This window comes from Zosterops lateralis (assembly GCF_965231275.1).
Source record: "Zosterops lateralis genome assembly, contig: HAP1_HAP1_SCAFFOLD_55, whole genome shotgun sequence".
Classification (NCBI taxonomy): Eukaryota; Metazoa; Chordata; class Aves; order Passeriformes; family Zosteropidae; genus Zosterops; species Zosterops lateralis.
In genome coordinates, this window is record NW_028154611.1 from 301,797 (window position 1) to 324,562 (window position 22,766).

Below are 22,766 nucleotides of genomic sequence, written 5' to 3' on the forward strand. Positions count from 1 at the left end.
AGTTCTCCCCTCCAGCTCAGCACAGGGCAGAGGAAGGGGAGAGAGCCAGTAGAGAGTGTGATTTGGAGTGGTTACAGTGAGAACATTAAATTGGAGAATACCATTCCTAAGCCATGACAATTTCCAACTATCTGTACTTCAGCAATTAAATTTTTTACTAAAAAACCCAGAAGTGCCAAGAAAGCTTTTGGGTTTTTTGGTTTTCCTTAAGAGTATTAAACAAAATTCAAATAAATTCCAAGTAGTGGAATGTCCTACTTCTGTGGCTGATGTTATTCGGCCTCCACACATTTTAAGAATTTTAGACACTTATGGTAAAGACCACAGTGAATTCAACCCATGGCTATATGCTGACAAATTCTATCTGTCACCCCAAAATGAGGCATTTAAAAAAATTGTATTCTTTATTTTGTCGTAGAAACAAACACTCAATATAATTTATGCCGTATGCACATAGGAGGGAGACTAAAACTGAAAAACTAAAGACTACAGCCACAGCTGTTTCCTCTGTCAGATAACTTCCTAAATTCTTATATACTACTCAGGAGTATTTTCATGGAAAAAAAAAATCCTGCCAAGCAGCTGAATCACAGATTAGACTCGGGTTAAAATCACAGAATGATTTGGGTTAGAAGGGACTTACATAAGTCATCTAATTCCAACTCCCCTGCCTCACCATGCTCATCATGGGCGAAAGAATTTTTTTGCCTTTTTTTGTCAATGTCCAATTTAAATCTACCCTCTTTCAGTTTAAAAATATTGTCCCTTGTTTTGTCAACACATGCCTCAGTAAAAAAGTCTCACCTTATCAAACAATATTTCATTCCACATCTATACATGATTGGCAGAAACAGCAGTTTTATTAATTTTGAGGGTCTTTTCAAAAGAAGTGCCAAATTTGAAATCAAGTGTTGAACTAAGTGATTTTCCAGTAGTGCTTAAACTACATTCATCAGAATTTTTACAACTTCTGAAACATTCACGCCGATAAAGTACATTTAAAAATATGTGCCTTCACCACTATTGCAAAAGGTACAGAAATAATCTGAAGCTTTGTTTGAAGTAACTCTTTCAGGAATTTTATCCAACAGAATGTGTGAGCATTCCTCTAAAAAAATAAAAAGTTAATCCAGCTGACTGATGTACCTGACTGGAGCTAGGTGCTGACTGTGTGGATGTGGTCTGTAGTTTCTCCCTGTGGCCACTGGCATTTTAACATTCCCCAGCAGTTCCTAACTTTCACTGCATACACACCACAGAACTGCAGAGTATTTCCCCAGAGGTTCAAGGCTTATTGCTCACAAACAAACCCCAACCAACCAACCAACCCAAAACAAACAAAAAACCACAAAACAAAACAAAAAAAACCAACCCACCCTCACATCAAACCCAAAAAAAGCCCTCACAAAAAGTACATCTGCAGTATTTTTTCTTTTTTTTTTTTTTGTCCAGCATTTACAAGCAAGGCTGGTCAGCCACAGCATCTTTGCTGAGTGGAAAGCACTGGAGTGATAACACACATTACATGAATGAGTCTAGCATGCAATCCACACACTATGAGAGAAAGCAGAAAATGTTTTTCCTCAAAATTCACTTATTTTTTAAAATATTGGAACACAGGTCTTTGTCTAGTAACAGACACCTTCTATATATCAAAAAATTGTTTTAAAATTAGCATATTTAAGATGCACAAACATAATTCTGTTTTGAGATAAGCATTTCCACAAACAAAAAAATATTTCTGACCTTTACATTGCCTTTAAACACATCTGTTTCCCAGCATATGCCAAGTGTCCCAGTAATAGGAAAGTGCTTCCTATTATCCTTCAAGTTTACAACTCTGAGCCTCAGGTATCCATTTTCAATGTCATCTGAAAATATAAACAATATACAACATTACAGCAGTATAAATCAAATTCAGTCCAAGTACGCTGTAAATGTTCTCCTTTTCATGTCTTTTTCATCTCACTCACCAATAAGAAACCCTGCCATACACCAACAGCTAAATATCAAGCACTTCATAGAGGAATTAAGTTGCAGTTCGAAGTTTGATTCTGTGATCCACAGCAGAAATAGCAGCTAAAAATTCTTTTGTATTTTTTAGCATAAAAATAGGAATGGCACCTAAAGAACTTACACAAGGATGCAAGGAGTAAATTTCATATTCAACACTTCCATCTCTAACTGGAAACTCAACCCAATAAAAAGGGTATACAGGTAACAATTTCTCCTTAGAAAGGATATTGCATCATTTAAATTGACATGCATTATGATTTGATTTGAATCAAGTTTTTAAATTATGAATTTAATTTTTTTTAAAGTAGCTTTCCAAAACTCCTGGTTCTTGGGGTTTTTTTGGCAGAACTACTATGATTTGTGATTTTTTTATTACTACGTATATCCATATTTCTTTGGTATCTCTTCTCTCAGAAGAGATTGACTTTTTTTTTTTTTTTTTTCCTTTGCTATCAGAGGAGGAACCAGGGACTCCAACATTCTAATTATAAGTTTGGGAACATTATAATGAACACAATCTGACTACAAAGAAAAGTGAAAATAAAAGCATCACATGACACAAGCAGATTTCTTGGTAGGACATCCCTTAGACAAGTTTCCTTGAACAAGAGATTCTCTCTCAAAAGAGCAAAACAAAAGCACTAGAGACCTCAGTACAAAAAAGAAAATATCTAGGACTTGCAGGAGACAAATGAGAAGGGCGAGAAGGAATTCCCAGGAATATAATGCCTGTCAGGATCCAGTAGCAGGTCCTGGATGGTAAGGTAACAAGCTAAGGGGCTTGCAGAGGTTTAAGATGGAAGTGACAGAGTGAAAAAGGAAGTGTTTTGCCTGTGATTCTCCTTCGATCAAGCTGAAGTAGCAGCATGAGGCCACAGACAGAAGAAGCAACATCAGAAAGGCTGGCTGTGAGTTAAATGGCTGCATCCAGCAGGCAGTGCCAGCAAAACCTCTGCTTGGTGGCTGCTTGAAGCAGATCGTTAGAGGCAGTGAAGGAGAAAGAAAGCCCACACTTCAACACAGAGGCCAAAAACTTCTCTGAACTGGTGCTGTAGAGCCAAGGCACAAACCAATGCTGGAAAGGCATCACTCACCAGTGGGGAGTCCAGAGAATACTTACTCTGGGGAGGAAGCAGCCCAGCACATGACAGAGAACAACAGCTGCAGGTTTTTCAATACAGACACTGTCTGGAATAGGAGTGTGAATACAGTAACCAACGTGACCATGCCCAGGAAATATTTTGTAGGAAATACTTTGTATGGTTGAAGGAAAATGCAATCGTCCGGACCATGATACCCACTGTCTTTGCAGTGAAGTGCAAAAGAAATCAGTGAGAAAAATGTAAGCAGAATTCGTTTCCAGGACCCAGCTCAAAGTAGAAAAAGGGCATTAACTTGATACCTGTCCAAATGGTTCAGTTCCAAAACCTCAGTAAATCAAATTCAATGACAAAATGTCATTCAAGGTAAAAATATTTTACTTAGTTTACTAACTAACCACTGAAAGACCACACTTAAAGTTGAGTTTTTGAACAAGATTTGAAAACATCAGTCAACAAGCATTTTTTTCTAAGATGACTATTTGGTTATCCACAATTCCAGTCTGAATGGAAGTGGCCATTTCTCTTACTCATTCAAATCAAATGAAGTTTGAATGGATTAAAAATGGATTGAAAAAAGCATTCTGCTAATAAATTAATGAAGCCCAGGACATCACTGCCACTGCATGACATTAATACACCACTGCTAGATAGATCAGCTGGCTAAGGTGTATTATAGTTACTTCTTAACTTTAGCCAGAATGGAAATAGGCAACAGATCAAGAATCTGAAGGCTAATTATTCATGGGCTGGTTAATCCAGTCTTTATATATGGGTTTTTTTAATATAAAAGCTCCATTGCAGTCTTTATATTCCAGAGGAGGGAAAAGTCTGCCTAGAAACAAGCAAGGAACTGCAGGCTAAGTACTGAAGTCTTCCCTTCCTCACCCCAGTCACATAAGAAAATGAAATTAAAGGACAGAACAAGCTATGTTAAACATATGAAGAGAAACACAGAGAAAGCAAATTGGACAGGGCTTTCTTCAGCCTGATCCAGACTTTGTTTCATTGTCCCCTTATAACATCTCTAGTCCTTGGTTTATGCAAGACACGCATAGCAGCAAAGCAGCAGAGTAAGTTATAGGGAACAAATATTTCCAAGTAAAGGTAATAAAGAACATATATCATGTAGACAAACTGCAGGGGAAAGAAACAAATAGACCAATAGTTCCGGAGTACTTATTTTAGCTAAAAGCCAAGGAAGTTTGTTTTGCTAACCAAGCCTTTGTTGCAAATTGTCATTTGATTGGTATTTTCAGAGGAAAAGCTGTGCTTAACACTAATTCTGGTGCCAACAACCAGCCTTAAGACACTGAAATGGTTATTTAAACTTGCAAATCAATCTTCAAGGTCAAGCAAAACATTTCAAAAGCCTGATATGAAATTTTTCAAACAAATCTTAAAAGCTCTCTAAATACACAAAAATCAACTCTCACATTTTGCAAGCACATCACATCAGTTTACATCAACAAGAAATGACATTGAAAAGTCAAAGCTTAAACTACCATGTGGGTACAAAGCTGTGCTTAAAAAGTTGAAAACCTAGGTAAATACACTTCAAAAGTATTTATTAAGAAGCTGGATTCATAGCTTCTGGGAGTCTTCTGGGAGAAAAGCCTGTCATACCTTCCTGAAAACAAGGAAAGTTTTCTAAATATTTTCAATTCAGTTACAAAGTATTTAGCATATTCACCCTACACTATCTGCCAGTGAGACCATATTGCCAATTCTGTTTACATGAAAAGGAGAATAAAACAAAATGCTAAACCCCAGCCCAAACAGTGGCAAACCAGCTAATTACTGTAATGTAAGTATTAATAACAGAAAAAAAAATCTGAAGCCATATACACTCCATCTACTTGGTTCAATGAAGTGTGACATAACTTTTTTAATTTAATATTAAGAATTCTGCAAAAAGAATTGCAAACAGAGTAGCAAAATGAAGCTCAATACTAATAGACACTAACAAAAAGCAGATAAATATTAATATTGAACAAATAAACCAGTTATTCTGCAAAATACAAATGGGCATTCTCTGGTAACCTAGGAAGGCCTAGAGCTCCCTAACGAAAACCAATAAATAAGTAAAAGAACAGTATAATAGCTGACAACTGATCTGTGCCTCAAGTTGTAGAAATTGCCATGGGCATGTCTATAATTTAAAATAAAACTGGACTCAGTAGAGAATTTTCAAAAATAGCAAGACAAGAACATTGCAGACTTCCATGCTTCAGAGTCCTCCCAGAGGAAGGGACAAAGAATATTATTAGAAGGGAGCCTAAAACCAAAACACAAACCAGCAAACACAACCAGTCTGGACAAACCTGGCCACCACATTCAGCAACACCATGTTCACCAAAATGAGAAAAATGAACAACAACTTAGAATGAAAAATGTGAGAGCAGACAACCATATGCTGCATCACTACACCATTTCAGGAGGAAGTCAAGCATTTTCCACAAGGAATTATTGTGTGAGCACATGGAAGGGACAAGTTGACAAATGAGCTTATTGTCTGCAGAACCATGGCTTCAGCTGCCTGATGTCCTGTGAGACCAGAATCTGGTGGCTGTCACACTGCTGAAGGTCACAAAACCAGTAATTCAGAAAACACTCGTGAGCATAAAACAGATTCTGTAACTTGCAAAGTGAGATGGCATCACAACTGTAGCTCAGGGACATTTCCTAAAATTTGCATAAAGATCAGCTTATCAGCTTAATCTTTTGTGGAAGTAGCTTCTAAGCAGCAAGAAAGTGGTATCAAGAAAGGAAGTATGCCACATAATACTTTTTCTTGTGCAACTGTATTGCTAGGAGCATAACATTTTCATTTTAGAAAACAAAATATGACATTCAGCTAAACCAGAACAACCAACACAATTCCAAAAACTCAATCCTCTTGCCAATTTTGAGACGTTTTGGGGTTTTTTCTGATAATATAAAGAGGATTCTTGTACTACACAACACTTCAGGTAAGATTTCTTGCTACATGCGTAGACTTTCACTGAAGTTTTAGCCGTAGAATTATTCATTTAGTTTAAGCTTGCAACTTTTCTGGAATCTGAAAAATGTATTTCAGGTATATTTCAGGTTCAAGGACTACTACACTCCACACTGCACAAGGCTGCCATCTAAATGACAGCTCTTGGAATCACCAAACACCAACGAGAAAAACCAAACCAAATCACGGGGAAATTCTGTAGCCCGGTAAAAGCGCTCACGTCTGACAACAGTGCCCTCTACTGACCGAAAAACAACATGTTCTGCAATCCGCACTGCTCAGGAGTGTGGATAAAAAAAATTACTGCCGATACAAAAAAAAATTATTTGGGAGCAATAATTAATTTACAGTACTTAATTCTAAATTAAATTCATGACAATGTCTAATTTTAATATTTTAATCTGTCTCTGCTTACAGAAAGACAGCTATGTAGCTGTAGGAATTTATGCTGAAGTTATGTCAAAAGAGAGATCACACATGTATTTTTCAAAACCTCAGTACAATTATGAATTTGGGCTGTATGAGAATAACAGGGATGGTCAATCACGTCTCATGGAAAGAAGTGCTGAAAACAGAATGAAGCAGCAGTTAAAAAAAATGACTGAAATTGTTTACCACACAATGACGAGATGCCAGAACAGGCAACCTCAAGCTCACCAAAAAAAAAACTATAGATCTTAAAGTTCACAGTAACTTCTACAAATTTATCTATATTTTCAATCTGTCTGTGCATCCAAAGTATACTCAAGGAGAATTCTACAGAAATAAGCTTCCAAATTGTACGAGGACAAACTGTCTCTCCTTTATAAAATACAACTGAAAGAAACATCAGCCTGCACCAAGAGCTATGCCACCGCATTATTAATGCAGCAGAGAACTAAAAGAAAAGACCCTGACAATCTGAAGAATTCAGTCCCAGGCCTGACACTATAAAAATGTAACAATGGGCAGACTTCTTACAGAGCAGCCTTAGGATGCCACACAAAGCACCATGCAGATATAAAGAAACCACACAACTAACAGACATCTTACTCTTAAAATTCCATTTCAGTTTCACCCCTTAAAAGAGAGAAACTGGATACAAGAAGGAAAGACAGGGATCATTTCTAAAACAAACATTATTGTTCTGTCAACTTTACGTTTTCTGCAGAAGAGGCGCTTGAATGATCCACACAGGTACATGCAGGTTCTGCCCTGAAGGTCAAGATGCAGGTTGTACTCATGCAGTCCATACTCTGAGTCAATATCATCCAGTAAAGGTTGATTAGGTGGAGGAGTATATTGACTTGAAAAAAAGAAAAATAATAGAATTTAGCAAGGGGGAACATGACTTAATAGAGATGTAACATACAGCCCTACACTGAGACTGTCATCTTAAGACAGTTTTGAAATCAAACATCTCTAGTTCATCACACTTCTTTTAAACTAATACAGTGTCTAAAACTGCTGATCAGCTGTTCAGCCCAGCCAAAGGGAGAAAATATGGCAGTCAACTTTAAAAGGTACATCTGTTAAACTTCAAAACACGGATTTGTCTTCAACAAAGAAAAAAGCATCAGCTTAACTACAAATCTAAAAGCCCACTAGCTCTAGAGACTTCTCTGAAATAGCAAATATTGAAATTATTTTGCCTGTGCCTAACTAAATAACTACTGCACATAAATGACCTGAAGTGACCACATGCCAGAGGCAACTGAGCAACTTCTACACAGGATCCAATCTGGTACTAAGAGAGAAGGTGTTAAATCTTACATTCTGTGAGAGAAGAGCCACACTGAGTTATAGTGGGCATTTAAGACTACTGGTAGATACAAAAGTATCTGACTAGAAAGCGGAGTGGCAAATAAATTCCCCAAATACTGTTCTAAAGCTAAAAAAAAAAAAAAATTGTATTTTTAAACAGTTTATAATGTATAAACAGGTATTACATTATACACTGCAATATACACATATACAAACACTTAATAGGAAACCCTGCTACTCTCTGAATAGGACTAAAAGATAATTGCAAGCACCTCACCAGTTTACCAGAATTTTTCTCCCCTCTTACACAGCCAAAGATTACTTCTCTACTTCCTGAAATGTCTCCCTCTTTTCTATCACTGTTTCAGATAGGAAGAGGAAATAAAAAGACTGCTTATGAAAAGGGAGAAAGTATGGGCAGTGTATTTCTAACTTTCTCAATACAGCCAGTACTAGTACACTTTTTTAACTAAATTATCTCCACAATAGCATAATGATGGCAATATTTTAGTATGAAAATGCTTCTACATTTTTGTATTTACTGTAACTGTTGTTTATATTACACAAGAATAGTTAATTACTGCCTAAACATAAGCATCTTACCAGCAGGCAATTTTAATTGTAAAACTCAAAGCTTTATTCAAAAGGTTATCTTTACTTCCCACAAAGGAAAACCAAACTTACACAGTAGCAGAACCCAAAATGCTTCTCTCAAGAAGTTGATTATAATGAAGATTCGCCATAACAAAAGCAATTTCATTTTTCTCCTGAAAAGTTAATTAAAGTATATGTATTTTTATCTGGAAATTCTTTTTTTCACAAGGTCTTTCTGAGCATTAAAATTCATAGAGAAATGCTGCCGCTTATTACTCTGCCAGTTACTGTAATAATGTTAGTAATGGCTTGCTTTAATACTTGGACTCCTAAAACCTTTACTGTTTTTTCACAAGAGTACAGAATATATATAAAAGATTACAGAATTTCTGTATTACAGGGAAAGAGAGGGAAACTACCTATGTCTAGGCAAAAATTATGAGAGCTCCAAGAATTGCCCCTAGCTTCTAATAACCACTTTTAAAAAGATACCTAAACAAAATCAAACTGCACTTACTCCCAACTGCTGAAACATCAAGATTATTTTCCCATGTAAAGAACTATTTCCAAAGAGGGCTAACATCAGTGAGGAATACAGAATTATTCAATAGAAACTGTGAATTTCAAAGTAAAAAACATGTCTTCACCAGACTATTTAGTCCTAGGAAAACATTAAAAACATAACCTTCTACAGATGTCTATACAGAGAAAACATCAATGCGAAAACTAGAGACAGAGGTATATATTTACTTCAAGAACACAATACTAGGATATCAAGTTTTTTTTTTTCTTTAAATGCATTTTTTAAAATCCTGCATTTCCAAACACAGAAGTCAATAGGAAAATAATTCCCTGCCAGAAGTCTATTACTCTCCTGAAATGTGGGCAACTACTGTTTTCATCTCTTTGGGTTACCAGAAAATGACATCCTCTATTCAAACTTTTGGCTTTTTAACTGCTCCTGTATTTTCAAAGTGCAAAATTACAGCTATAAAAGATTTAACTAGGGAGATCTATCAATCTCATAATTTCTCAGTCTTTCTCTGTCCAAATACCAGAAGGCCCACGTAACCTGCCCTTGGTTTCTGTTATGCAGATATGTGCAAAAAACAAGACGTGTGGCATTTACAATTATTACACCCACTGACACTTAACTACCTCATATTACTCTGCCTACACAGAGAATAAGAACTGCTGTTCAGAAAAGCAAGCAGGGAAAATATACTGGAGTGAGGCACTCGATTCTTAACAATGATGTGAAACTTGGTTATGACTGAACCATTTCCAGGTGCTGAAAGATCTCTCTTTCTGAGCATGGATGGGGCCAATGCATGAGCAAGACCAGAGAGCCAACAATACAGGGGCACCCATCTACAAAATGTCTGAAGATAAGAGAGAAATGGCTGTTCACTTAGCAGAGATTTTCACAGACTGAAACAACCAATAATGGGTTTATGCCAGTCAGGTTTTCAAGTTTTCCAGGAAATGGATTTTCACTCTTACCTTTAAGTAGGAGTGAAAGAAATAGTCCTTCTGCACTTTTAAACATTGCCTCTGGCGATTGTGTACATTTGAGGCAGCATGTTTGCAGCTGGAGATTAGACACAACTTTGAGGAACTGCTCACAGCCTCCCTTAGGAAAGTTCCAAATAACCTAAGTCTACATCAAGAGCATGGCTGAGGGGAGGAAAAAAGGGCTACCACCTCTCAATTCAGACCAAGAGCAGAACACCTGAAACAGGCCTCCATAGCACCCAGACCTACATAGCCACAGGCAGACACAGAGGTGCCAGTGCATCCCATGCAAAGATGCAGATTCCTTCTGAAGTCGACTTCAGATGTTCGGCACTGCCCTCTAAAGACATTCATGTCTACACTTACCCTACAGAGGCTAACTGCTTAACCTAGACTCTTAATACCAAGAATTTAATACCCCCAAAAGGGCACCATTTACAGCATTCCTGCTGCTGGAGCAGGATACAGCTACCTGGTGATGTAGATTAAAATTAAGTTGCTATGTGGGAACTCATCACTTTGAGTGGCATGGGCAGGTAATGGCATGAATCAGAGGAAGAAGCACTTCTTTTCTCAAACCATTCCATTTAAAATTATTCTAGCATATCAAACTTGGGCATGTGAAGACTGTAAAATAAATAAAATTGAACACAGCATCTAATATGGAATGATAGTGACAGCTCTTCAGGATACAATAAATCTTCCACTTACTGTCCCTACATGTGTTTTGTGGTTACTAGTTTAGACAAGATCTTTCAAAATCCAAAGGGGAAAAAAAAAGAAGATTAAAAAAAAAAGCCCTCCTCAAACCCAAACTACAAGCCAATTTTTTTTTTTTCATTCAAATCATAATAAAATACAGAAACAAAATGTTATCTTACCTTCCAAATTCCTACTAACAGTCCTGGACTCAGACTGAAGAGCTGGACAAGCTCATCAGCACCAACTGCGACACTACTTTCAGTCAGGTTGCCAAGAGGGTATTCAGCAATCAAGGAAAATCGACGAGGTCTTTGAAAAGAACATACAGAATGAAGTAAAAAGGCTGTGTCTCCTTATTCATGTAAAAGTTCAGTTTAATTTCATTTTTAACTGTAAAGTCTGACCAGCAGCACATGATGAAAATGGTTTTGAAAGCATTTGCCATGCAGAATCATAAACCATACATTTGAACAACCACAGTGTACTAGCAGGATCTCAACCCCTAACAAGAAAAGAAATAAAAAACACTACGATCTTCTAAAACATGCTTAAAAAAAGAACTTACGTACTTGCCCAATTTTTCAAGATACAGAATTACTTTATAACTTGTTTTTCATACTCTATTGATACTAGATGAAATCACTGAGAAGCAAAATTCAAAGGAAAGTATCAAACTGTACATATAATAAATTAAAAGCATGTGCTACAGGAAGCTTTCCTTTTTTAGATTTTTTTTCTATATTTTACCTATAATTAAAGCCATTAGCTCCAAAAAAATCTTAAATATAAGTTCATGAACACTCTTATTAACTAATGATGCATTTTAAAAAAGGGCAGTAAGTAAGAGTTTGCATTACCTACTCAGAATGAAGAAGTCTTCCTCAAATCCTTTTCAGACTCAGGCTCTTACTATATTCAAAACAGTTCCTAGACTTCCACATAGTATCACTGTAATACCACCTACAATCAAACACTGAACACTGTCTGGGATGGGGCATCCACAACCTCCCTGCACAACCCATTCCAGTGTCACACCACCCTTACAGTAAAACATTTCTTCTTGATCAACATCAACCTTTTCCATCTTTAAGTCAATCAGGCCTGTCCCTGCACTACTGCCTTATAGTCTAAACAATGACATACTGAAATTGGTGAAACCACTGACTTCATCTATAGTCACAATTTCTAAAACTTGTAACTCTGTGAAATAAACACATCAACTGCCTGCAAGCTTTTTTATTTTCTACATATGAATCATCATCTCGGTAAAACAACTACATTTCCCACATAATTTGACTGCAAGACTTGTTCAGTTAACTTTATACAAAAGGCTTCTCTTGATTTATTTGTTTTATAAGTATATACTCTGCTCATGGTTGAAGAACCAGATGTTTTGTAGGTGACCAATTCCCTCTTTTCAGAGCTCTATGGCCAGGGGCTTTGTGTAAGAAGCAGGCAGCTGACTCTGTACCTACTATACACACAGGCCCAGATGTGGGCAAAACTCCTTGACAGCAACCAAATACCTCAAATAAACACTTTTCATTTATTTTTTAGAATATAATGACAAAAACCACTGTACACATGTAAATTAAAAAACAAGGGACATGCTGTGGACTGTGTGACTACATATGCATGTACTGAAGACTGCACACATAGTTAAACATCAAGTTCCCTAAATTCATATACACACCTACCAGACAGAAAATAAATTTTAACAACATAGAATACCTGACTGTAGCCACATAAATACTGATTAACTCTTCCAAGCTAAATTTCTCACAATAAAGTCTTCTAGATTTACATTTTTCTTTCATGCTCTAGGGCTTAGATTCAGCTTTCCAAGTCAGGACCTATCAGCCTGCATATCACATGCCAATTAACCTATGAATTAATGCCATAGCTTGCTGGATTATACTATTTCTACTATTCCTCTCTAAAAAGCTCTACCAAAGAGAAGAACATAGAAAGAACTACTGCGGGGAGGCTTTCAAATGAAGGGTTAACTTATTGAATCAAACAAATGTCAGATAGGTCCTACAGACATATTATCAATCAGTTACACCCAAAAAATCCTCAAAAATCCTATATTAAAACTCACCCATTCTTGCTGGGAGGTCTGTTTTGGTCAGGAAGCAATGGTGTAACTCCAAACAGTTTTAGGGTTGACAGGATGTCCAAGCATGGCCAGTCTGTACCATACCAAAGTATGGTAACAGATGTGTCCTTAAATGATAGTTTTGGATTCTCTACTACATGTTCTTTTCCATTTTTGTCCTTTAGAACAATTATCCAACTCAAGCCAGAGACTCTGTTATTTAGGAATTGAGAGGGGAGAGGAGTGTTTAAAAACAAATTCTCAAAGTGATAAAATTTAAACTATGCTTTCAACAGAATTTTTACATTTCTACTAACTGCGACTCAGTTTCAGTCATTTATAGATTATCATTGCATCATTCCATTATGATATACATTTTATAGCTCTAATTCTATACTACTCCAAGCCATTAATGTTTTGTACATTGTTCTGAAGTAAATCTTTGTGACAAGGCATTGCTTACTTCATAGCTTCTTTGTTTTTACATGGAAGACCTGTGTAAGGATCTAGAAATTTAACGAGTCGCATTACTCTAGTCTTGAAGGCACACGTTTGTTCGAAGATGTATTCTTTCTTCCAGTACCCAGGCTTTTTATCATGTAGAGCAGCACGGCCCAAAGAAACAGCTTCTGTTTGTTTAGACTTCATTTTCCATTTTGGTTGCAAATAATTGGAATAAAGTTTCAGCCAAATTCCACTGAAAATAAAAATAGAATAAAGAGGAGTAAATTTCAAGAATAGTCACTTCATTTTTACATGCACATCTCAGCTACCACTGAGCACAGTGTTAGCAAAAAACCAGTCTTGTCTGTCTTCTCAAAAATATGGGATCCAGGATGAAGCTCTGTGACAGCACAGTCAGTCAGCAAGTAAGTGAAAACTGATAAAGGTTAAGCAGAAATTTTTGAAAATTCCACCCTAAAACAATGATGTGTCCTCCTCATAGAAAATCAGCTAGTGGAAAAAGTGGTTTAATATCTCCTATTCAACAAAGACCATCTGTAGACTTCAAGTTTCTCAGTTCAGCTGAGGAGGACAATTAGAATCACCTTTGTTTGGTGGTACTAATGTAATTTCAATCCTTTCTGCACTCTCTTTGGAAAAGCCCAGAGAAGACATGACTTTCTGAAGTCAAAGAAATATGTGACTGTAATGATGGGTTCATCTCTTTCATGCCAGGAAAACTATTAGTTCACATTTCAGCCCCTCACACCCCAGTATCTCTAGCACACCCCAGTATCTCTAGGACAATTCACAGAACATTGAGTCCAGGAACCTACAAAAATTCAATCAATAATCTGTGAATATAGGTTGCCAATAAGTTTTCTAATTTTGAAATGCTAGACACACAGTGTACATAACTGCACTGAAGAAAATTACTAGTGAGGGCAACAAATAGTTGAGACATTTTCTACCATTTATCGGCAAGGCTACCAGTTCTCACTTATCCTCAGGCAAACTTACACTAGCATGTATGGTATGGCATCTTCCCTTCTCCTTAAAGTATTCAAGGACTAGATCCATCCCACACTGCCTCCTACCCATCAAAAGCATTCTCAATTCATTAGCTACTGAGAATAACTCCCCACATATTGAGAGCCAGCTCTGGTTATTGATGCAAGCAGACCCAGGAATTTCGCAAAAACCTTCCAGCCTGCTGCTCTGCAGATATAGACAGAATTCCCCACTGCCATTTTTTAAGACAAAAGTGTCTAAAACACACAGACCAATAAGTTACCATAACTGGTAAAGGTGGGTTCACAGTCAACATGAGTTTTCAACCTTCCATTCACCAAAAGCAGAGTGGGAAGGGTAACATAAAGAACAATCCCCATAACTGAAACAAAGTTTTAAAATCCTTCTACTTTAAGACCATAAAGGGTAGCCAAGTTACCAGACAGTATAAAAACATTTCTGATGGAGGGGGAAAGTTCTTTTTTTAACTCCAAAGCAGTTTAGAACTGTCCAGTCATGAAAAAAGGAGAGATGTCCTTAACATAACATCACATGGGGAATTTGAGCTGTGTATCATCCAATTGGTCTTCACCAGCCTAAAACACCCAGTAAAATAACCTCCTATAAAACTTTCCTGATAACTAGAAACTCCTTCCCAAAAAAAGATATCCTTTGATGGAGAGAGATACTCTGCACCTTACTGTATGATGCTGAAAAGACAGGGCTTAGTACTAGGCATTTCCTGCATTTTGAAGTTGCAGGCTCAGGCAATTTAGTTGACTGAAGATAGACTAAGGACAAATACCTACCATGTTCATCCTCACTCTCAGAAACATATTGCATCTTCCTTTCCCAAAACAGTGTTGGGCAAGCAAAGAAATTAGTTCAAGAAACTCAAAAATTCAGCTAGGGCAGGGAGACAGAGAAGAAGATGAAGGAGGACTTGGAATCACAAGTGTTTAGGAAGGTATCACTTCCCCTTCATCCTCAACTTCTGAAGAAGTCAGGGCAGATAAATCAAAAAGGCATCCAACAGGGAAGCACAAGTTTGCCTCTTTCACAGCAGAATACATGCCCTGCCCTTCTTGCCTCAAATTGTTAATACTCATCTCAAGGTCTCTTACTGAACATGACTACAACAAACCAAACAAATCTTCTACTGCTAACTCAGATGCCAGAATCAGACACATCATCATCAGTCATCACTTGACCACAGTGGCAAAGACTTTGCCCTGTGCTCTCACTTCCTCTCACACAAGCACGTTCTGCTGGTGATCAGAATCCTCAGGCCTTCACAGGCAGACCATACCCATGAACTTCCCACACTGCATGGTAGGAAGGCTGGAATATCCCATGCTGTGACAAGGAGGGTACAGAAAGGGAGGGTCATAAACATTTCCTTGTCCTCAATAGTTACACTGGAGAGACATCAGTGCCAAGAACTGTTCAAGTGAACAGCCCAAAGACAAATCACTGCATTAGGCAGCACAGACATAGCACAATGAAAGACTGATGGTCCTGTTGCAACAAGGACAGCTCCCTGTACATCCAGGACACCAGAAATATCCTAAAAACCACAGTCAGATTTGTCACAGAAATATGCAGTGACTCCCATTAAAACTTCTGTTCATTCACTGCAAGATTCAGGGTCTTGAGAAGGTCCAGGAAAATCCATCAGGAAGAAATTACCTGGTCCCCCCTGAACCAGTCAGGCTCCTAGATAAGGGAAACTAACTCTTTCCAAAGTCTCATTTGTGCACGCACACTAATCTCTATTGAGATTAGAAAATGGAAACAGACATTGTCGAGATGGAGACAGATGAATCATCTTCCCCTGGACAGCCACAGTGATTTTATCCTGCTTCACCATCCTGAAGTGGAAAACACATACCAAGATTGGTAATTTGTGTCAACTATGCAATTTTTATCTACCCTCAAAACCTAAATCTGGATTACAGATCTTCCCTTTAAACTCATCAGTTCTAAAGGTATTAATGCCAAGGTAAACCAACTAATTCACCACACAATTTTTAGTAAATAAGGGAGAAATAGATTCATACCTGGTACAGCAACTTCCTATAGAGGAAGACATTTTCTCATTCAAACAACACTAATGCAGTAGAATCCTACAAAGAAAAGGATGCCCAGATCCTAGTTATCACACACCAACCCAAGTGTCTCCTCTTTACCCTTTCACAAAATTATCATGATATTGGTTGGAGCAATTTATGAACTCTGTATAAGCAATCCTTATTAAAAAACGTGTCGGTATTTATCTTTGTCTCTTTTGTTCTCATTTAGACGTCACCAAAGATTCACAAACAGAGCAACAGATAAAAACCACTAGTGGATCATTTGATTGAATCAATTCCTCTTCAAAAATCTAATGAAAGAATAAAGTATGCAGGACTTCAAAATTGTCAAAGCTACAATTCCATAAAGCTACTGGCAACACACCATTAAGGATCACCTGAACCGAAAAGTTTCTGCAGGTCCATGTGAATACAAATAAATATATAGAAATTTTAAAATTAAAAAAGTGCTAACACCAACATTTCAAAGCACTGGATTTAGTTTTTGCCTCATAACCCCCAATAAACAACAGGCCCTGCACAGCTAGAATTGCATGCAACATGTACTGTACGCTGTGCAGGGCAATTTCAGCAGAGTAACTGCCCAGAGGTGCTCTGGCATCAGAGAAACTGAACTGGAAAGACTCATAATTCAGGTAAACACAACTAGGGCACAAACTGAGACCTTCTCTCTTCCTTACTTGTCATTGGCCAACTCATAGAAGCGTCTATTCACACAACCAAGAGACAGTAGGGACACAGCATCTAAATAGGAAAATATCTTCAGCAGCATTTCTGATGGCATGCTAGAAAAGAAGAGAAAGAGGAATTCTGTTAGACTTGCCTGCAAACTCCAGAAATTACAATGGCAGAGAATTTTAATTTCAAACCAGACAAAAACAGAAGAGGTGGAAAGCAGCAGGTTGTAAACAGATGAAACAAAAAATCACCTAAAGAGTTAAATTGTGGAGTTTGGGCTGTAACTTCACTCTTTGGTATGTGGCATTTGCCTAAAATAATTCATCACAACTTATTCCAGTGGCACAGCACGATTACACAAAAAGTTGTAAGTTTGAGGTTTTATTAGACTTTGTTAACTTTAACTATGTTTGATATGAAACTATCTCATTTAGCTTCAGTTCCTTACTGCTTGTACCATGATTTTAACCACAATTCCACAATCACCAGCATTTGCAAAACTGCAGATACATTCACTCTCCCTTTTGACTGCCGCGTCTGGCCTGAGAACGCACCAGGACAGAAATGTCCTAGTCTAACAGCAAGATCATGCTCTACCTCATCATCATCTCCAAACTGTACGTGCTCAGGGGTCTTGTGCAGTTTTCATTTATGTCAGCAGAAAGATGTGAACTTCAAAGTAAGAGCCAAGTGATATCCTGAAAATGCCAATGTCTCTGCATCTGGAAGGCTGCCTGAAATGCAGGAGCCAGTCTAGGCATGACAAGCAGAACATACCCTGGGATTGAGCCAAAGTGATTTTTGCATTAGCAGACATGAACCTCATACAATTTGAGCAGTAGCTCATAGCTGCAGAGTTTAAAATACACGCATTTTATACTCTTAATTTTTTTGAGCATTGAGTATGGCCACATCAAAATCACTGCTGAAAATAAAAGGTGCTGTGAAAGTCAACACCCCATCTGTGCCTCTTGTCCTTTTACTACGGGGTTATTTGCAACACTTGTTGATTTATGACACTGTTTCAGAAGCAGAGAGCTTTAAAGGGTAGCACAACAATGCCAATACCTCAATGTTTGTATTAAACTCACAATCTTAGTTACATTGACATAGAAATAACATGCAAAAACTTGCACTGTTATTATGTGAAATAACTCATAAACTCTAAGTCCAAAGCAATTAGTGCACTCATTCCAGAGACAATTTAGAAGTGATACCTTAAAAAGCTGCAAATTAGCTAAAATAATATACTTGATCCAGAATTTTCAACAGCAGTTTTTACAGCTGTATTCTTTCTCCTTTGAAGGAAGCTGATTTTTTTTTCTTTTTTCTCTCACTATCACACCAGTCAGACAGCATAGAGGTGCTGAACTGGCCATCCAATGCAAAACAGAGAAATCACTACACAGTAGTGATCAAATGTATAAAACTAATTGCTTTTTCAGGTAACATAGTCTTAGAATATTTTTTGTAAAAATGTAACTAATTTTCAAAAAGAAAACAACTCATAATTATATTGAAACTACTCTTTCACTGCCAAACAGCAAGAGAAACATTTACCTTGCAGTAAATATGCAGCAGCCAGTAATTCCTCCCTCCTTTTATCCCAATCCACCATTCTCAGCCTCTCCATACACTAAGATACACTTGATGACAACCAATAACCAAGAGAAACACATGAAGTTTAATTCCAATCTGGCTTTTATTGAAGTAATAAAATAACAATTTTTATTCTCAAGGAACAACACTGCCCATGACTTCCAAAGAAGTTGCTGAAGGCTTCACATGGCTTGGAAAACCTACATAATCCTTATGAACCTAGCAAATAACACAAAGGAGAACCATGCCAGAAAACATTAGAAGGTGAACACAGGATCCCAAAGCAGGCCAGGAAAGAAAATCTTTTCAACTCAGAATATTTGACATAGAAATCTCCAAGATATGAATACAATTACTGCAAGCAGTCAAAAGGCAGTTTACAGGGTGACTTACTCACAGACATACTCACCTCTCAAAGCTCATGTTTCGTTTCAGTTTTCTGGGAGGTGTCAAATACAGACTTTCAATGCCAGCATTTACACTTTCAGAACATTCCCCAGGCCTGGCAGCAAAGGTCCTTAACCTACTTGTAAGAAGGAAAAGCTGTTAACACATATTCACAAAATGAAGAAATACGCATATTGCGCACACCTAGACACAACACTTCAACCAAGGCAGGATGCAGGGAATACACCACGTGGCAATCATTATGATTTGAACAATTACACCCAAGTTAAAATACCTGGCATCAGGAAGATTCAGATTTAAACTCACAGCTGTCAACCCTGTGATTGATCTCTCACAGCAGGCAAAGGCAATAATAGTGTTGCTGCTCCCCCAAATCAGTTTGAATCTGGTAGAGGTTTATTACCCTTAGACAGCTGCACCCCTGTGGCCACTACAGCCAAGCTCCACTGAGGCCCCTGCAGCAAGTCAAACTCACTGATTATTCTTCTGTTTCACAACATTACTCCAGAGACATTTTTGAGCCACTCAACTTTGCTAAGCGATTAAAAGATACCAGATAAAAACAATACGTTGAAACTTCCTCAGAAACTGCTGAGGTTCAAAAAGAATTTGTATCCTTTCAAGCATAAACAAAAAGAAAGGAGATTTAACCCATGAAACAGAGAGCAGCTAACAAGGTCTAAGGGATGTCTAGGTGTTAGACAGACAAATTACTTGTCGGTAGAATTGCTTTAGTAAGGTTTATGGCTTGACACGCTTCAAAGATTTCAGATGTAGTGAGAGGTTAACAAAGCTTGGGAAGAAGGATGACCACTGAGAGTGGACACAAAGAATGCAGAATTTACAGGCCAGAGGGATACCTGGAACAACTCCCAAGATAAGGAAGAAACTATTAAAGCCAACTCAGCAATTGTGCTGAAATCAGCTACAGCTTCCAGAAATGTGAGACTGCCACCACTGACTCAAAAAAGAGAAAGACTGAGCATGCAAACTAATCAGCATGAGAAGCAAGAGAATTGTTAACCAACAGAAGATAGAAAATTAATTAATAAGAGAATTATGTAGCTTGTAGCCAAGGAACTAATTCCTTCCTTTGCTAAATGCCACCCAGCACTGTGCAGAACTGTAAATACATCAAATAACTCCATGTCTGGATTGGTCTCTTGCACACCATGGTGAAAGAACCTGCTCTGGCAACATTTCCAAATCACAGTTGGGATAGAAAAGGAAGAAACTTTGCATATTTCTAACACAAATTCTTACAATCCAACTGCTCACAGATTTTTCCAAGTTTTCTGATAGAAAGGTCTTTGTCAGCTGTAATTGCAAACAAATCCTATCATTAATCCACAGAGAAAGATGGGGACAGAGTTTCAATCTTAAACCAAATCCTTACACTTCATACCCTCGGATGCCACTGAACAAGCAGAGCTCCCCATTCACTGCATTACTGACGCTTTAAATTGCCAGCAGATTTCCAACACCTGGTCAAACCAGCTCGGGGTTTCTAGGCAACCAATCCATATGGGGGGGAAATAGCTAATTTTGAAGTATATGGTTATCATATACATTTAATAAGTTCTTGATTTAAGATTGATTTATGCTTAAAGAAAAAAAAAATCAAAATAAATTAACAGCGCTGGCCTACATTGTCAACTGTGCTATGTAAAACAAAACAAAAATATCCAAGACACTTTACTAAGAATTGTTACAAGCTTAACAAAAAGACATGCACATTTGAGCTTGGGTGCTAACCAACTACATTAACAACTACAAAAAAGTAGTCTTGTAATAAATACAATCTGGAGATCAAACAAAGGGTTTTACTAATGTATCATTATCAAAAACACTTAGATGATGAGGCCCTAAACACTTAGATGATGAAGCAGTAACAAACTGCTGTTAAAGGGATTTAGAGACACAAGTTGTGTTCAACAGCAGCAGAGCCATCACTTCTGTATGTTCCAGGGCAGCACATCCCAGGCTATTCTGCCCTAAATCCATGCTGAAAGCAGAGAGTTTGGGCATACTCTCTAGGGATGCAATTTCACAAACTCCAGGCACAGAAATAATTCAGATACGAAGCTGGATTCTGGATTTTAAAATAAGCTACCTTGGACAAGCATAAACTGCACAGACTGTCCTTCTTGCTCATTTTAACCACTAACCTCTCCCTTCTTCACTCCAGGGAGAAATATCTGAGGGAAGAAACACTTTGCCCATGGGTGCCTTGAAAACTTTAATGTAATAGCTATTGTTTTTGTAAGCTTCAATTTTAAAAAAAATCTGCTGAACTTTTGTATTCGCCAAAACAAAAATATTCTCAAGGTGTGAAGAAACAAACAGCAACCGAATCCATAAATTACTTTTCAAGTACTGCGTGTGCTAAGATTTTAAATTAGCATTAACAAAATGCTTTTAGGTTGCATTGACACAGTTTGGGCAGATAAGCCTAAGATGAAAGTCAATGACAGCTGTTACACCCCCTCTTTAGAGACTTCTAGAACTGAGATGATCTTACTCAAGAGGCACAACTTCAATTGCTTTTTCATTAGCTTTCAACCTGTGGGGCTCACTTTTCCAGTATTTTCATTTTCATACCCTATAATACTTGCAATGTGCCTTGGTTTTTTGATGGTCAGCAAACAATTGTCTTCTGAGAAACATTTCAAATGATGTACACAAAGTTTTAAGTAGTGAAAAAACGTGTCTCCTCCACCTCTGTAAGCGTATGCAGGGAAAAAGAAAAATTACAATGATGTTTTGGATGGGTTGGTTGTGGGTTTTTTTTTTTCCTTCAGCTGTCTATTTCAATTTAATTTTTAAAGGGTGGATATTACCCCAATCCATTAGCAGGTTGAAAAAAGGCAAAAAAACCCACCCAAAAAACAGCAGGGGGAATGAAACTGCTATGAAACCTAAGGCTGTAGAAATGGGTTAGCAGAAAAATCTGTTTTCTCAACTTTGCCTCTAAGACTGATGCTTTAAAATTTTGAAAGCCTACCCTGTACTGTAAGAATTATGGTAATCACACCTTCCACAGCGAAACCCTCCTATTTATCACAAAACCCAAACCACCCTGGACGTATAAAGCAGCCACTAAACTAACTTTGTGGGTACCCATTACAGCATCTCCTCCAAGCTGAAGGACACAGAAGTTTAGGCTCCCCAGGCAGGAAAAAAAGTGTTAACCCCAGGCCTCTGTGCACCTGGCAACACCAGCGTTCTCCACTGCAAGGCGTCCACTGGGCCAGGAGAGGAGAGTACCATGCCCACAGCCCTCGCCGCGAAGACTCGAGAGCTGGAAACCAGAGCCGTGCAACACGTGAAATAAGTTTTTCAGAGGAGCAATGGGAGCTGAGGGAAAACAATTAAACCCCCCTCCCCGTTAAAGGTGAAGAAGGCCGAGCGGGCGGCCCCGGGCCGGCAGAGCCCACGGTTACCTGCCCCGGCCCGTCGCCATGGCCGCTCCAGCACGGGACAGCGCCGGCCTCGCACCGCCCGCGGGGAGGGCAGGGAAGGAACAAGGGCAGCCACCCCCCGGGGCACGCCCTGGGGCGGGGTGGGCCGGAACGGCGGCGCCCGGAGCGCTGGCTGAGGGCGGGCGGGGCCGAGGCGGGGCCGAGCGGGGCCGGGAGCGCTGGCTGAGGGCGGGCGGGGCCGAGGCGGGGCCGGGCGGGCACGGGGGAGGCGGTAACGGGGACGGCGGAGGTGCCTGAGCCTCGCCCCGGCTCCACGGCGAGCTCCGAGCTCTCGGGCACTGT

The 22,766-nt window shown here is 38.4% G+C and overlaps 1 protein-coding gene across 1 annotated transcript in view; it reads right to left on the minus strand.

The window, feature by feature from the left end:
• LOC310923442 (F-box only protein 15-like) overlaps window positions 1-22,465 on the minus strand; it is a gene marked incomplete at its 5' end in the record, with an annotated part of 32,884 nt that extends 10,419 nt beyond the window's left edge. Inside the window, 9 exons of the mRNA XM_083885446.1 lie at window positions 1,747-1,871; window positions 7,257-7,402; window positions 8,545-8,627; window positions 10,851-10,980; window positions 12,773-12,982; window positions 13,233-13,466; window positions 16,998-17,102; window positions 19,004-19,117; window positions 22,446-22,465. Coding sequence (XP_083741572.1) covers window positions 1,747-1,871; window positions 7,257-7,402; window positions 8,545-8,627; window positions 10,851-10,980; window positions 12,773-12,982; window positions 13,233-13,466; window positions 16,998-17,102; window positions 19,004-19,117; window positions 22,446-22,465 — 1,167 coding nt within the window. The remainder of the gene's footprint in view (window positions 1-1,746; window positions 1,872-7,256; window positions 7,403-8,544; window positions 8,628-10,850; window positions 10,981-12,772; window positions 12,983-13,232; window positions 13,467-16,997; window positions 17,103-19,003; window positions 19,118-22,445) is intronic.
• Between the last annotated feature and the right edge of the window lie 301 nt (window positions 22,466-22,766).